Below are 16497 nucleotides of genomic sequence, written 5' to 3'. Positions count from 1 at the left end.
GTGTATGTGTGTGTTTCCTCTGCAATGTCACACACACACAAAGCACAGGTATCCCAGCTCCTCAAATGCAGCATTGGATCCATTCCAGCATCTCCTCTGGGCTTTAATTGAATAATTAAAGCCATTGATTGACTAAAGAGTCCACTCAGCATCAGGCCGGCATTGGGTATTAGGTTGTAAGGGAAGGAAAGCCACACGTGACACAAAGGTCGGTTAGAAAGGAAGTTAGCAGGAAATGCTTGCAAAAGAGGGATGCGTGCATTGCAGCATGCGGGGATGATTCTGCTTTGCGGCCAGCAGAGGGCGGTATAGAGCCAACTATGACTGCCTGCAATGAACCATCTAAGACAGGGGTGTCAAACTCCCTTTGGTCTGCGGGCCGAATACAGCTTAATTTGAGATCAAGCGGGCCGGACCAGTAAACTCATTGCAAAATGACATAGAACTAACAATAAGCCCACTTTTTTCCTTTGTATTAGTCACTAATACTAATAATTTGTGCAAAGAATGAGTAAATTATCAAAATGTTTATTAACAGAATTTTCCTTTTACATTATGAACAATATATTATGAACAAGAGAATAACATAAGAACATAAATAAAGTATGTGCAATTTTATCAACACTTACACAGTTAAACATATATTAAAGTGTGTTGTACATAAAACTGATCACAGAATTAGTAACAATGTTCCAAAAACATTTATAGCAGCCTTGTGGAACTTAAAAACACTGTTTTTCAACATCTGGAAAGCAATTTGAACAAATGAATAACTTTCACTGTTGAGCGAAAAACTGCAAAATCTGTTTCGAGTTCGCTAAAAACCTGAAATCTTTTCTCAAACTCCATCAACAGCCCTGAAATCTTCTCTTTGTACCGTTTCACGTCAGAATTAACGCTTGCTGCGCACATATCTTTTAAACAGGGAAAATGCGCCCCCTAGCGGATAATACAAGAACTACAATTTTTAAATTAAATTCATATTTTTTTTATACAATGCAGCTTTCTTCCCCGGGCCGTACCAAACCACCAGACGGGCTGGATCCGGCCCGCGGGCCGTATGTTTGACACCCCTGATCTAAGATGTGCTTGTCCGACAAGAAAATGCAATTACCCCGGAATAAGCTCCCGCCTAGTCATTGTACAAAGGCACACTAAGGAATTATTACATATGTGAAAGGTCCCCTGTTACGCATAAGTCATTTTTCAAAGATGTTCTCACGGTTTCCACAAGTTTCCACTTTTGACTTTTGGTCTGCATGGTACGGTAAGCTCAGTGTTGGGACAGATTTCTATAAAAATGGTAATTAGTTGTTCTAAATATGCTTTTACTAGAGACCTCTACAGTCTAGATTCTAGAGTACGTCAATTGTGATAGCGAGTACCTGAATAAAAATGAAAACAAACAAAGAAACAAACAATAAAGGTGTAACGGTGACAATTACGAGTGCGTTCAAACGCCTCACGGTGCGAGGAGGCGGAAGCAGGAAGTAGACAGACAGAGCATACACGAAGAAATAAGTACGTTTGGCGATTATTTTGTGCATTAAGAGTATTTTATCTTGAATATTTCATTTATATTGGTCTTCAAATTCATCCCCGCGTGGCATAGCTGTCAAAACCCGGCGCTGCGAGTGAAGATTCACGCGAAAAATGAGGCTTTATGGTTGCTTGTTGTGTATTTTGGGATTTGGAATTTGTGACGCTATGAAGTTTAAGGTTCTTTTCGAGTTGGGACATCATGGAAAGATTCCTGTCAGATAATAAACACTTCATACTCAACAAGCAGGATCAAAACTAGCAAACCGCTGTCAGTGCTGAGCTAGCTTTTTGTAGCATGGTTCTCAGTTGCACCCGGTAACTCCGGGTGAATGCTGCCGCTGCATTCACGGACAATTGGAAATCACAGGAAACACACCCAAACATGCACGTGCAGCTCAAATTCATATCAAGAAATAAATGTGTTTGGAGTGTGAAGGAGTAGGGGGTGTACAAGTCCAGGTCAAATGTCTAAAGCGGTACGCCGCTGTAAAAGGTTTGGGACATAGAAAACATGCTTTTTAACATGATTAGAGCCCCCCAGACATGAAATAACACCCCTATAGTCACCTTTACATTCCTATTATCCAATATAGTAGATATAATCAGAGAAAATAAGACATAGAAAACACTTTTCTAATATTATAATATGCTTTTTAACATGATTAGAGCCCTCTAGACATGAAATAACACCCCTATAGTCAGGTTTACATTCCTATTATCCAATATAGTAGATATAATCAGAGAAAATAAGACATAGAAAACACTTTTCTAATATTATAATATGCTTTTTAACATTATTAGAGCCCTCTAGACATGAAATAACACCCCTATAGTCAGGTTACATTCCTATTACCCTATATAGTAGATATAATCAGAGAAAATAAGACATGGAAAATACTTTTATAATATTATAATATGCTTTTTAACATGACTAGAGCCCTCCAGACATGAAATAACACCCCTATAGTCAGGTTACATTCCTATTACCCAATATAGTAGATATAATCAAAGAAAATAAGATATGGAAAATACTTTTATAATATTATAATATGCTTTTTAACATGACTAGAGCACTCCAGACATGAAATAACACCCCTATAGTCAGGTTACATTCCTATTACCCAATATAGTAGATATAATCAGAGAAAATAAGACATAGAAAATACTTTTATAATATTATAATATGCTTTTTAACATGACTAGAGCCCTCTAGACATGAAATAACACCCCTATAGTCAGGTTTACACTCCTATTATCCAATATAGTAGATATAATCAGAGAAAATAAGATATAGAAAATACTTTTATAATATTATAATATGCTTTTTAACATGACTAGAGCACTCCAGACATGAAATAACACCCCTATAGTCAGGTTTACATTCCTATTATCCAATATAGTAGATATAATCAGAGAAAATAAGATATAGAAAATACTTTTATAATATTATAATATGCTTTTTAACATGACTAGAGCCCTCTAGACATGAAATAACACCCCTATAGTCAGGTTTACATTCCTATTATCCAATATAGTAGATATAATCAGAGAAAATAAGACATAGAAAACACTTTTCTAATATTATAATATGCTTTTTAACATTATTAGAGCCCTCTAGACATGAAATAACACCCCTATAGTCAGGTTACATTCCTATTACCCTATATAGTAGATATAATCAGAGAAAATAAGACATGGAAAATACTTTTATAATATTATAATATGCTTTTTAACATGACTAGAGCCCTCCAGACATGAAATAACACCCCTATAGTCAGGTTACATTCCTATTACCCAATATAGTAGATATAATCAAAGAAAATAAGATATAGAAAATACTTTTATAATATTATAATATGCTTTTTAACATGACTAGAGCACTCCAGACATGAAATAACACCCCTATAGTCAGGTTACATTCCTATTACCCAATATAGTAGATATAATCAGAGAAAATAAGACATAGAAAACACTTTTCTAATATTATAATATGCTTTTTAACATGATTAGAGCCCTCTAGACATGAAATAACACCCCTATAGTCAGGTTTACATTCCTATTATCCAATATAGTAGATATAATCAGAGAAAATAAGATATAGAAAATACTTTTATAATATTATAATATGCTTTTTAACATGACTAGAGCCCTCTAGACATGAAATAACACCCCTATAGTCAGGTTTACATTCCTATTATCCAATATAGTAGATATAATCAGAGAAAATAAGACATAGAAAACACTTTTCTAATATTATAATATGCTTTTTAACATTATTAGAGCCCTCTAGACATGAAATAACACCCCTATAGTCAGGTTACATTCCTATTACCCTATATAGTAGATATAATCAGAGAAAATAAGACATGGAAAATACTTTTATAATATTATAATATGCTTTTTAACATGACTAGAGCCCTCCAGACATGAAATAACACCCCTATAGTCAGGTTACATTCCTATTACCCAATATAGTAGATATAATCAAAGAAAATAAGATATAGAAAATACTTTTATAATATTATAATATGCTTTTTAACATGACTAGAGCACTCCAGACATGAAATAACACCCCTATAGTCAGGTTACATTCCTATTACCCAATATAGTAGATATAATCAGAGAAAATAAGACATAGAAAACACTTTTCTAATATTATAATATGCTTTTTAACATGATTAGAGCCCTCTAGACATGAAATAACACCCCTATAGTCAGGTTTACATTCCTATTATCCAATATAGTAGATATAATCAGAGAAAATAAGATATAGAAAATACTTTTATAATATTATAATATGCTTTTTAACATGACTAGAGCCCTCTAGACATGAAATAACACCCCTATAGTCAGGTTACATTCCTATTACCCAATATAGTAGATATAATCAGAGAAAATAAGATATAGAAAATACTTTTATAATATTATAATATGCTTTTTAACATGACTAGAGATGTACAAATGACACAATGTACAAATTACAGATGTGCCAGTTGTGAAGAGTCGGTCACAACACGTCCACCAAATTAAAAAAAAAAAACAGGTTACATGCTACTAATTGTGCAACTGTTATGCTAACTGCATTTGTATGCTAAGTGTATTAGCCCCGTGCCGCAAATCAACTCTTCCTGACCGAGCTGCATCACGGGTGCTCAAGGACGAATCACTCAGTCAAGTTTCACCGATTGATGGGCACTCGGTGAAGACTCAAGTTTCACTGACTCACTGGGATTGGACGAACACTTGATTTTCACTGACTCACAGGTGTTTGCCGAGGACTCAAGTTTCACTGAATCACGGGTGCTCGGTGAAGAATCGAATGTTGCTGACTCACAGGTGAAGACTCAAGTTTCACTGAATCACAGACGTTTGCTGAAGACTCAAGTTTCACTGACTCACGGATGCTCGGTGAAGAATCGGGTGTCACTGACTCCCTGGTCCTCAGTGAAGATTCGAGTGTCACTGACTCACGGGTATTTGGTGAGGACTCAAGTTTCACTGACTCATGAGTACTAGTTGAAGACTCAAGTTTAATTGACTCACAGATATTTGGTGAAGACTCAAGTTTCACTTTCTCACAGATGCCCATGGAAGAATCGGGTGTCACTGACTCACTGGTTCTCAGTGAAAACTCGAGTGTCACTGACTCACGGGTATTTGGTGAGGGCTCAAGTTTCACTGACTCATGAGTACTAGTTGAAGACTCAAGTTTCACTGACTCATGAGTACTAGTGGAAGACTCAAGTTTCACTTTCTCACAGGTGCCCATGGAAGAATCGGGTGTCACTGACTCACTGGTATTTGGTGAGGACTCAAGTTTCACTGACTTACGGGTATTTGGTGAGGACTCAAGTTTCACCGACTCACGGGTGCTAAACGAAGACTAGAGTTTCATTGACTAATGGATGCTCAATGATGACACGACAAACACTCAGCTTCCACTGACTCACGGGTACTCGGTGAAGAATCGAATGTTGCTGACTCACAGGCGAAGACCCAAGTTTCACTGACTCATGAGTGCTAGTTGAAGACTCAAGTTTCACTTTCTCACAGGTGCCCATGGAAGAATCGGGTGTCACTGACTCACTGGTCCTCAGTGAAGACTCGAGTGTCACTGACTCACGGGTATTTGGTGAGGGCTCAAGTTTCACTGACTCATGAGTACTAGTTGAAGACTCAAGTTTCACTGACTCATGGGTACTAGTTGAAGACTCAAGTTTCACTGACTCACGAGTGCTAGTTGAAGACTCAAGTTTCACTTTCTCACAGGTGCCCATGGAAGACTCGAGTGTCACTGATTCACGGGTATTTGGTGGGGGACTCAAGTTTCACCGACTCACGGGTATTTGGTGAGGACTCAAGTTTCACAGACTCACGGGTGCTAAACAAAGACTGGAGTTTCATTGACTTATGGATGATGACACGACAAACACTCACCTTCCACTGACTCACGGGTACTCGGTGAAGAATCGAATGTTGCTGACTCACAGGTGAAGACTCAAGTTTCACTTTCTCACAGGTACCCATGGAAGAATCGGGTGTCACTGACTCACTGGTCCTCAGTGAAGACTCGAGTGTCACTGACTCACGGGTATTTGGTGGGGAGTCAAGTTTCACCGACTCACGGGTATTTGGTGAGGACTCAAGTTTCACCGACTCACGGGTATTTGGTGAGGACTCAAGTTTCACAGACTCACGGGTGCTAAACAAAGACTGGAGTTTCATTGACTTATGGATGATGACACGACAAACACTCACCTTCCACTGACTCACGGGTACTCGGTGAAGAATCGAATGTTGCTGACTCACAGGTGAAGACCCAAGTTTCACTTTCTCACAGGTACCCATGGAAGAATCAGGTGTCACTGACTCACTGGTCCTCAGTGAAGACTCGAGTGTCCCTGATTCACGGGTATTTGGTGAGGACTCGAGTGTCACTGACTCTCGGGTATTTGGTGAGGACTCAAGTTTCACCGACTCACGGGTGCTAAACGAAGAATGGAGTTTCATTGACTTATGGATGCTCAATGATGACACGACAAACACTCAGCTTCCACTGACTCACGGGTACTCGGTGAAGAATCAAATGTTGCTGACTCACAGGTGAAGACTCAAGTTTCACTTTCTCACAGGTACCCATGGAAGAATCGGGTGTCACTGACTCACTGGTCCTCAGTGAAGACTCGAGTGTCACTGACTCACGGGTATTTGGTGGGGAGTCAAGTTTCACCGACTCACGGGTATTTGGTGAGGACTCAAGTTTCACCGACTCACGGGTATTTGGTGAGGACTCAAGTTTCACAGACTCACGGGTGCTAAACAAAGACTGGAGTTTCATTGACTTATGGATGATGACACGACAAACACTCACCTTCCACTGACTCACGGGTACTCGGTGAAGAATCGAATGTTGCTGACTCACAGGTGAAGACTCAAGTTTCACTTTCTCACAGGTACCCATGGAAGAATCGGGTGTCACTGACTCACTGGTCCTCAGTGAAGACTCGAGTGTCACTGACTCACGGGTATTTGGTGGGGAGTCAAGTTTCACCGACTCACGGGTATTTGGTGAGGACTCAAGTTTCACCGACTCACGGGTATTTGGTGAGGACTCAAGTTTCACAGACTCACGGGTGCTAAACAAAGACTGGAGTTTCATTGACTTATGGATGATGACACGACAAACACTCACCTTCCACTGACTCACGGGTACTCGGTGAAGAATCGAATGTTGCTGACTCACAGGTGAAGACCCAAGTTTCACTTTCTCACAGGTACCCATGGAAGAATCAGGTGTCACTGACTCACTGGTCCTCAGTGAAGACTCGAGTGTCCCTGATTCACGGGTATTTGGTGAGGACTCGAGTGTCACTGACTCTCGGGTATTTGGTGAGGACTCAAGTTTCACCGACTCACGGGTGCTAAACGAAGAATGGAGTTTCATTGACTTATGGATGCTCAATGATGACACGACAAACACTCAGCTTCCACTGACTCACGGGTACTCGGTGAAGAATCGAATGTTGCTGACTCACACGTGAAGACTCAAGTTTCACTGACTCATGAGTACTAGTTGAAGACTCAAGTTTCACTGACTCATGAGTACTAGTTGAAGACTCAAGTTTCACTTTCTCACAGGTGCCCATGGAAGAATCGGGCGTCACTGACTCACTGGTCCTCAGTGAAGACTCGAGTGTCACTGACTCACGGGTATTTGGTGAGGGCTCAAGTTTCACTGACTCATGAGTACTAGTTGAAGACTCAAGTTTCACTGACTCATGAGTACTAGTGGAAGACTCAAGTTTCACTTTCTCACAGGTGCCCATGGAAGAATCGGGTGTCACTGACTCACTGGTATTTGGTGAGGACTCAAGTTTCACTGACTTACGGGTATTTGGTGAGGACTCAAGTTTCACCGACTCACGGGTGCTAAACGAAGACTAGAGTTTCATTGACTAATGGATGCTCAATGATGACACGACAAACACTCAGCTTCCACTGACTCACGGGTACTCGGTGAAGAATCGAATGTTGCTGACTCACAGGCGAAGACCCAAGTTTCACTGACTCATGAGTGCTAGTTGAAGACTCAAGTTTCACTTTCTCACAGGTGCCCATGGAAGAATCGGGTGTCACTGACTCACTGGTCCTCAGTGAAGACTCGAGTGTCACTGACTCACGGGTATTTGGTGAGGGCTCAAGTTTCACTGACTCATGAGTACTAGTTGAAGACTCAAGTTTCACTGACTCACGAGTGCTAGTTGAAGACTCAAGTTTCACTGACTCACGAGTGCTAGTTGAAGACTCAAGTTTCACTTTCTCACAGGTGCCCATGGAAGACTCGAGTGTCACTGATTCACGGGTATTTGGTGGGGACTCAAGTTTCACTGACTCACGGGTGTTTGGTGAGGACTCAAGTTTCACCGACTCACGGGTGCTAAACAAAGACTGGAGTTTCATTGACTTATGGATGATGACACGACAAACACTCAGCTTCCACTGACTCACGGGTACTCGGTGAAGAATCGAATGTTGCTGACTCACAGGTGAAGACTCAAGTTTCACTTTCTCACAGGTACCCATGGAAGAATCGGGTGTCACTGACTCACTGGTCCTCAGTGAAGACTTGAGTGTCACTGACTCACGGGTATTTGGTGGGGAGTCAAGTTTCACCGACTCACGGGTATTTGGTGGGGACTCAAGTTTCACTGACTCACGGGTGTTTGGTGAGGACTCAAGTTTCACCGACTCAGGGGTGCTAAACAAAGACTGGAGTTTCATTGACTTATGGATGATGACACGACAAACACTCAGCTTCCACTGACTCACGGGTACTCGGTGAAGAATCGAATGTTGCTGACTCACAGGTGAAGACTCAAGTTTCACTTTCTCACAGGTACCCATGGAAGAATCGGGTGTCACTGACTCACTGGTCCTCAGTGAAGACTCGAGTGTCACTGACTCACGGGTATTTGGTGGGGAGTCAAGTTTCACCGACTCACGGGTATTTGGTGAGGACTCAAGTTTCACCGACTCACGGGTATTTGGTGAGGACTCAAGTTTCACAGACTCACGGGTGCTAAACAAAGACTGGAGTTTCATTGACTTATGGATGATGACACGACAAACACTCACCTTCCACTGACTCACGGGTACTCGGTGAAGAATCGAATGTTGCTGACTCACAGGTGAAGACCCAAGTTTCACTTTCTCACAGGTACCCATGGAAGAATCAGGTGTCACTGACTCACTGGTCCTCAGTGAAGACTCGAGTGTCCCTGATTCACGGGTATTTGGTGAGGACTCGAGTGTCACTGACTCTCGGGTATTTGGTGAGGACTCAAGTTTCACCGACTCACGGGTGCTAAACGAAGAATGGAGTTTCATTGACTTATGGATGCTCAATGATGACACGACAAACACTCAGCTTCCACTGACTCACGGGTACTCGGTGAAGAATCGAATGTTGCTGACTCACACGTGAAGACTCAAGTTTCACTGACTCATGAGTACTAGTTGAAGACTCAAGTTTCACTGACTCATGAGTACTAGTTGAAGACTCAAGTTACACTTTCTCACAGGTGCCCATGGAAGAATCGGGCGTCACTGACTCACTGGTCCTCAGTGAAGACTCGAGTGTCACTGACTCACGGGTATTTGGTGAGGACTCAAGTTTCACTGACTCACGGGTATTTGGTGAGGACTCAAGTTTCACCGACTCACGGGTGCTAAACGAAGAATGGAGTTTCATTGACTTATGGATGCTCAATGATGACACGACAAACACTCAGCTTCCACTGACTCACGGGTATTGGACAAAGACTCACAAGTCCTTGCTGAGCATTGTGACTGACACATGACACTGAGTCGCCATTTTTGAGTGTGTTTGTTCCTTGGCGGATGAAGGGCTTCAATGTTGCAATGTTTCATGTAGTATTTTGCTAAATGATCCTCTCGGTCTCCAACAGCCTCCTACGCCATGTGAAGAAATGCGTCGTGCTACCGCAGCCAAGTGGAGGAATGTCCTGAAAACTACCCAGAGGCTGCTGACTCTGCTCCAACATACACCCCCACCATATGTCACACAGCACACGCTTAACACACACCGGCCAATATGGCTTCCCACGACAGGGACAGATCGCCGTCTTCTGTATTTTATGGAGAAATAGCCGTCGGTGTGTAGTACTACAGTATATTTACCCAAAAGTATTTCGGTATTTGTCGCTAAGTCACTGTACAAACACGCAACTTTATTGGGAAAGCACCAGGAGCGCCATTGGATAGATGTGTAGAAAATCAGGTTGTGCAGGGGCGTCAAACGCTATAATAAGGAGTCATTCATTCATTCATTTTCTACCGCTTTTTCCTCACGAGGGTCGCGGGGGGTGCTGGAGCCTATCCCAGCTGTCTTTGGGCGAGAGGCGGGGTACACCCTGGACTGGTCGCCAGCCAATCACAGGGCACATATAGACAAACAACCATTCACACTCACATTCATACCTATGGACAATTTGGAGTGGCTAATTAACCTAGCATGTTTTTGGAATGTGGGAGGAAACCGGAGTACCCGGAGAAAACCCACGCATGCAAACTTGAGAACATGCAAACTTGAGGGTGGAATTGAACCCTGGTCTCCTAGCTGTGAGGTCTGCGCGCTAACCACTCGACCACCGTGCCGCCTAAGGAGTCATTATCGTGGAAATATCTGGCAACACCTCGCCCTGCACTACGCTCTTGTCCCTGCGTCCTGGTGTCTCGACCATACGCAACCATGACGGAACGCCCCGGCAAAATGATCCACCATCTTGTGAATTGTACTTATATAGCATATATAGCATCTCGTCGGCACGGTGGTCTAGGGGTTAGCGCACAGACCTCACAGCTAGGAGACCAGGGTTCAATTCCACCCTCGGGCATCTCTGTGTGGAGTTTGCATGTTCTCCCCGTGCATGCGTGGGTTTTCTCCGGGTACTCCGGTTTCCTCCCACATTCCAAAAACATGCTAGGTTAATTAGCCACTCCAAATTGTCCATAGGTATGAATGTGAGTGTGAATGGTTGTTTGTCTACGTGTGCCCTGTGATTGGCTGGCGACCAGTCCAGGGTGTACCCCGCCTTACGCCCGAAGACAGCTGGGATAGGCTCCAGCACCCCCCGCGATCCTCGTGAGGAAAAAGCGGTAGAAAATGAATGAATGAATGAAAAGCATCTCGTTAGGTGTTAGCGGTGTACCTAATGAAGTGTTTCTTTGTGCTGGTGTGGGCTACAGCACGGAGGTGAGCTTATGTGATGGGATGGGGTCAGCGTGCTGGCTGATGTGGGATGTTTTCCTCAGCCTTAAGGGGAGAGAGGAAATAAAAAAAAAAAGTGCAGTAAAAGTCAGATGCAGCAGTATGTTGCCTGAGGAGGCGGCTTAAGAACTGCCGGGGTGGTTTCTCTCTCTGCAAATGTGTGTGTTTGTGTGTGTTTGTGTGTGTGTGTGTGTGTGTGCGTGCACTACCAGATGAAGTCGGTGCAGTGGCTGCAGAAGGTGGGCTGCTTGAAGAAACGGGCCGTGAACTGGTGGTCCTTCACCTCCACGATCCTCTTGTGTTTGAGCGCACCCTTTCTTTGGAAGACGGGCACCCTGGGTGGAGGGGAGAGGGGCGAGGGCAAGGGGGAGACTGCTGATGTTGGGGAGGCCAGTGTGAGCGGGGAAGGGGGGACAGGGGTGGACATGATGCCTGGAGGGACGCGGTAGAGCAGAGAGAGGGAGGGAGGATGGATGGCGGGGTGTCAGGGAGGATGCTATTTAGTTGTGGAAGACCTTGAATGCGGGGGGAGGAGGAGTATGCAAGGACAGGGAGGCGGAGCTTCCGGAGAAGGGATTGGAAGTGGAGTGGGTCATGGTGGAGGGAAGGAGGAGAGTGTAAGACGTACAGTAAGATATTACAGTACATATGATCCGACTTTTCAGGCCACTTGAGTTGAGCATCAAAGCGCCTTTTTACTTTATTAGAGCCCTCTGGACATGACATAACACCCCTATATTCACCTTTACACCCAATATAGTAGATATAATCTAAAAAAAAGACAAATAAGTAGGGATGTCTGATAATTATTGAGCATCAAAGCGTCTTTTTACTTTATTAGAGCCCTCTGAACATGACATAACACCCCTATATTCACCTCTACACCCAATATAGTAGATAAAATAAAGAAATAAGACAAATAAGTAGGGATGTCTGATAATTATTGAGCATCAAAGCGTCTTTTTACTTTATTAGAGCCCTCTGGACATGACATAGCACCCCTATATTCACCTTTACACCCAATTAGGTAGATATAATCTAAAAAAAAAAAAGACAAATAAGTAGGGATGTCTGATAATTATTGAGCATCAAAGCGTCTTTTTACTTTATTAGAGCTCTCTGGACATGACATAACACCCCTATATTCACCTTTACACCCAATTAAGTAGATATAATATAAAAAAATAAGACAAATAAGTAGGGATGTCTGATAATTATTGAGCATCAAAGCGTCTTTTTACTTTATTAGAGCCCTCTGGACATGACATAGCACCCCTATATTCACCTTTACACCCAATATAGTAGATTAAATCTAAAAAAAACGACAAATAAGTAGGGATGTCTGATAATTATTGAGCATCAAATCGTCTTTTTACAACCTTATGTTTTTTAACTTTATTAGAGCCCTCTGGACATGACATAACACCCCTATATTCACCTTTACACCCAATATAGTAGATAAACTCTTAAAAAAAAGACAAATAAGTAGGGATGTCTGATAATTATTGAGCATCAAAGCGTCTTTTTACTTTATTAGAGCCCTCTGGACATGACATAACACCCCTATATTCACCTTTACACCCAATATAGTAGAAAAACTCTTAAAAAAAAGACAAATAAGTAGGGATGACTGATAATTATTGAGCATTAAAGCGTCTTTTTACCTTATTAGAGCCCTCTGGACATGACATAACACCCCTATATTCACCGTTACACCCAATATAGTAGATATAATAAAAACAAATAAGACAAATAAGTAGGGATGTCTGATAATTATTGAGCATCAAAGCGTCTTTTTACTTTATTAGAGCCCTCTGGACATGACATAACACCCCTATATTCACCTTTACACCCAATATAGTAGATAAAATCTAAAAAAAAAAAAGACAAATAAGTAGGGATGTCTGATAATTATTGAGCATCAAAGCGTATTTTTACTTCATTAGAGCCCTCTGGACATGACATAACACCCCTATATTCACCGTTACACCCAATATAGTAGATAAAATAAAGAAATAAGACAAATAAGTAGGGATGTCTGATAATTATTGAGCATTAAAGCGTCTTTTTACCTTATTAGAGCCCTCTGGACATGACATAGCACCCCTATATTCACCGTTACACCCAATATAGTAGACAGTCGGTGATACCTCTCGATCGTGGCCCGAGGAGGCGAAACTAACGAAAAAATAGTTCTTCGTGTTGCTATGTCCTCATGCTAGCTGTTTTTCATCTCTTTAGAGTGCATGCGTGGTCCTGTTTTGTTTGAACTCTAATGATTGTGTATGTGAATGTTTTCTCTCCTGGTATATTTTTTACCAGGAAAAGCGACAGGTATGGAGGAAAGGACAGGAAGGTAATGAAGAAGATGGAGGTTAATTTGCACGCAGCGCCAAAAGCCTCTTAAGAGACTTGGAGTCGCTACACAATTAACACAACTGTCCCACATATCGCCCGTCCAGCCTGCCAACTATCTCTATCTCTCTCACCGCCCCCCCCCCCCCCACCCCCACCCTCTCCAGCCCTCGCCCCGGTCGCCATGTCAACTCTGCCTCCCGTTGCCATGCCAACAACACCCTCACCACCTGCTCCAGTATCCCGGCCTCTCCCCCACGTCTTTCCTGGCCCCTTATTCACAGATTTTACGGCAAGTTTGGACAAAGCGGAATATTGTATGGATTCATAAGACGCTTATCTTATGACGATAAAATCAAATACGCCAGGACGATACCTGAAAGCGTGAGAATGCGCGAGGCTGAAACGGCTTCCTTCACTTCCTTGGCCCTCCCCTGACGTTCAGCTCAGAGAAGCACCTGTAGATGGCCGCTTCAAAGATGACGGCCAAAAAAGTAGAAAGGAAATGAACCGGCGTGAAATATGAAACAAAAAAAACAAAACAAAAAAAAAGACAGGAAGCAGTCTGGACAAAACGGTAGAAAGCGAACGTGATTGAAGCTCTCCAGGAGTGGTAAGTGTAAGTATCCGTTCACCCACAGGCGGGGTGGGTGAGGAGGAGGACGAGATGGTGGATGGAGGTGGTACTCGCTTTCCAAGATTGGATGCTGTTTTTACCAAGAGGAGGATGAAAAAGATAGACAGACCAAAAGAGAGATAGCGAGAGAGAGAGAGAGGAGAGGAGAGGGAGAGATTGAAGGGACTTCATTTTCAAATCTGGGTTACTTCTCTCAAGAGGGGCCGAGGGAGGTGCAGGAAAAGGGGGACGGATGAGACCCGAGCAGCCATTTTGCCACCATCCGCCATCCAGTGCCAACTGGGTGCCAACTGTCTCTCACTCGTTCTTCTAGTGGCAGACGGAGGAAGGAAAGGCAAAGACAAAGGGGGATGGGGGGGGGGGGGGGGGGCAGATGGAAAGAAAAGAGCAGCGAGTGTGTGGAGAATCACAGAAATAGCTCGAGTGTGGAAATAAGACGGCTGGCGGAGCAGATGAGTGGAGGATCAACAGGCCCGTGAAATAAACTAGAGAGTCAAACATCTGCACGATTGCGGCTCCTTCAGACAAAACTCCATCGTTTCCACTTTTGCTGCAAAAGCACGGAGTCGAACCTTCGTGGGCTTGGCTTTCTTCATATACTGTCACATAGATATGCTAACAAGTTCCATCCATGACGCCCCAATAAAAACCCCCCAATAAACCCCCCCCATAAAAACAAGGTAAAAAAAAAACCCCAATAAAAACAAGGTAAAAAAACAAGGTAAAAAAACAATAAAAACAATAAAAACAAGGTAAAAAAACCCCAATAAAAACAAGGTAAAAAAAACCCCAATAAAAACAAGGTAAAAAAAACCCCAATAAAAACAAGGTAAAAAAAACCCAATAAAAACAAGGTAAAAAAACAATAAAAACAATAAAAACAAGGTAACAAAATCCAATAAAAACAAGGTAAAAAAACCCCAATAAAAACAAGGTAAAAAAAACCCCAATGAAAACAAGGTAAAAAAAAACCCAATAAAAACAAGGTAAAAAAAACCCCAATAAAAACAAGGTAAAAAAACCCCAATAAAAACAAGGTAAAAAAACAATAAAAACAATAAAAACAAGGTAACAAAATCCAATAAAAACAAGGTAAAAAACCCCCAATAAAAACAAGGTAAAAAAAACCCCAATAAAAACAAGGTAAAAAAAAACCCAATAAAAACAAGGTAAAAAAAAACCCCAATAAAAACAAGGTGAAAACAATAAAAACAAGGTAAAAAAACCCCCAATAAAAACAAGGTAAAACCCCCCCAATAAAAACAAGGTAAAAACCCCCCAATAAAAACAAGGTAAAAAAACCCCAATAAAAACAAGGTAAAAAAAACAATAAAAACAAGGTAAAAAAACCCCCAATAAAAACAAGGTAAAACCCCCCCAATAAAAACAAGGTAAAAAAAAAACCCAATAAAAACAAGGTAAAAAAACAATAAAAACAAGGTAAAAAACAATAAAAACACGGTAGAAAAAAGCAATAAAAAGGTTTTAAAAAACAATAAAAACAAAGTAAAAAATAGGAAAAGGCTTCCTGTCTTCTGGGCCATCATTGATGGACGTCCTCATGTCTTGCTGCTCTATTCGCGTCAAGCCAAATCATCAGTAACATCTCCACATGGCGTTTGACGCCCCTGCACGACCTGAAGCTCCACTGGAGGACAATGATGATGCCAGTCGTGCCAGTAACATCAAGGAAGAACAAAACCTTCTTCCACCTTTCCAAACCTCCAAGACGACCAGGACTTTCTCCTTCTGATGGTTATTGGACTACGGTCATGAACGAACGGGTCAAAAGAACTAGTTCTTTTTTGTGAACGAACAAGGTCAGCGCCCCTAAAATTCCTGTTCAGTGACTGGCAGGATGTAGACCTTCTTATTTAGAAGGTGCAAACCACCACCTACTGGACCGCAATGTAGCAGTCACAAGCTGCCATCATGGACCATACCACTGCCCCTTTGTGCCCCTTGTGATTACCGCATACGGAAAAAAAGTCCCAATAAAAATAAGGTAAAAAAAACCCAATAAAAACAAAGTTAAAAAAAACAATTAAAAAAGGTAAAAAAAATTAAAAACAAGGTAAAAAAAAACAATAAAAACAAGGTAAAAAATATATATAAAAACAAGGTTAAAAAAACCCAATAAAAACAAGGTGAAAACAATAAAAACAAGGTAAAA

At 41.8% G+C, this 16497-nt stretch overlaps 1 protein-coding gene across 14 annotated transcripts in view; it reads right to left on the bottom strand.

Annotated features, from left to right (window-relative positions):
- Positions 1-16497, bottom strand: part of prkcg (protein kinase C, gamma) — a 59266-nt gene that overhangs the window by 25086 nt on the left and 17683 nt on the right. For 3 of the 14 annotated variants that reach the window (XM_058057671.1, XM_058057667.1, XM_058057670.1), the window contains exons 4-5: positions 14064-14158; positions 11542-11893 (exon numbers count right to left, since the gene is read on the bottom strand). The exons of 3 other annotated variants lie outside the window; for them this stretch is intronic. In XM_058057671.1, coding sequence (XP_057913654.1) covers positions 11542-11759 — 218 coding nt within the window. In that variant the 5' untranslated portion in view covers positions 11760-11893; positions 14064-14158. Of the gene's footprint in view, positions 1-11541; positions 12477-14063; positions 14946-16497 lie in introns of those variants that run through there. 8 more of the 14 variants (XM_058057675.1, XM_058057676.1, XM_058057678.1 and 5 more) reach the window with 6 other exon arrangements.

The sequence above is a fragment of the Doryrhamphus excisus genome, chromosome 19, assembly GCF_030265055.1.
Source record: "Doryrhamphus excisus isolate RoL2022-K1 chromosome 19, RoL_Dexc_1.0, whole genome shotgun sequence".
Taxonomy (NCBI): Eukaryota; Metazoa; Chordata; class Actinopteri; order Syngnathiformes; family Syngnathidae; genus Doryrhamphus; species Doryrhamphus excisus.
Note: the sequence above shows the minus strand (reverse complement) of the source record. Positions and strands in the feature narration are given on the sequence as shown.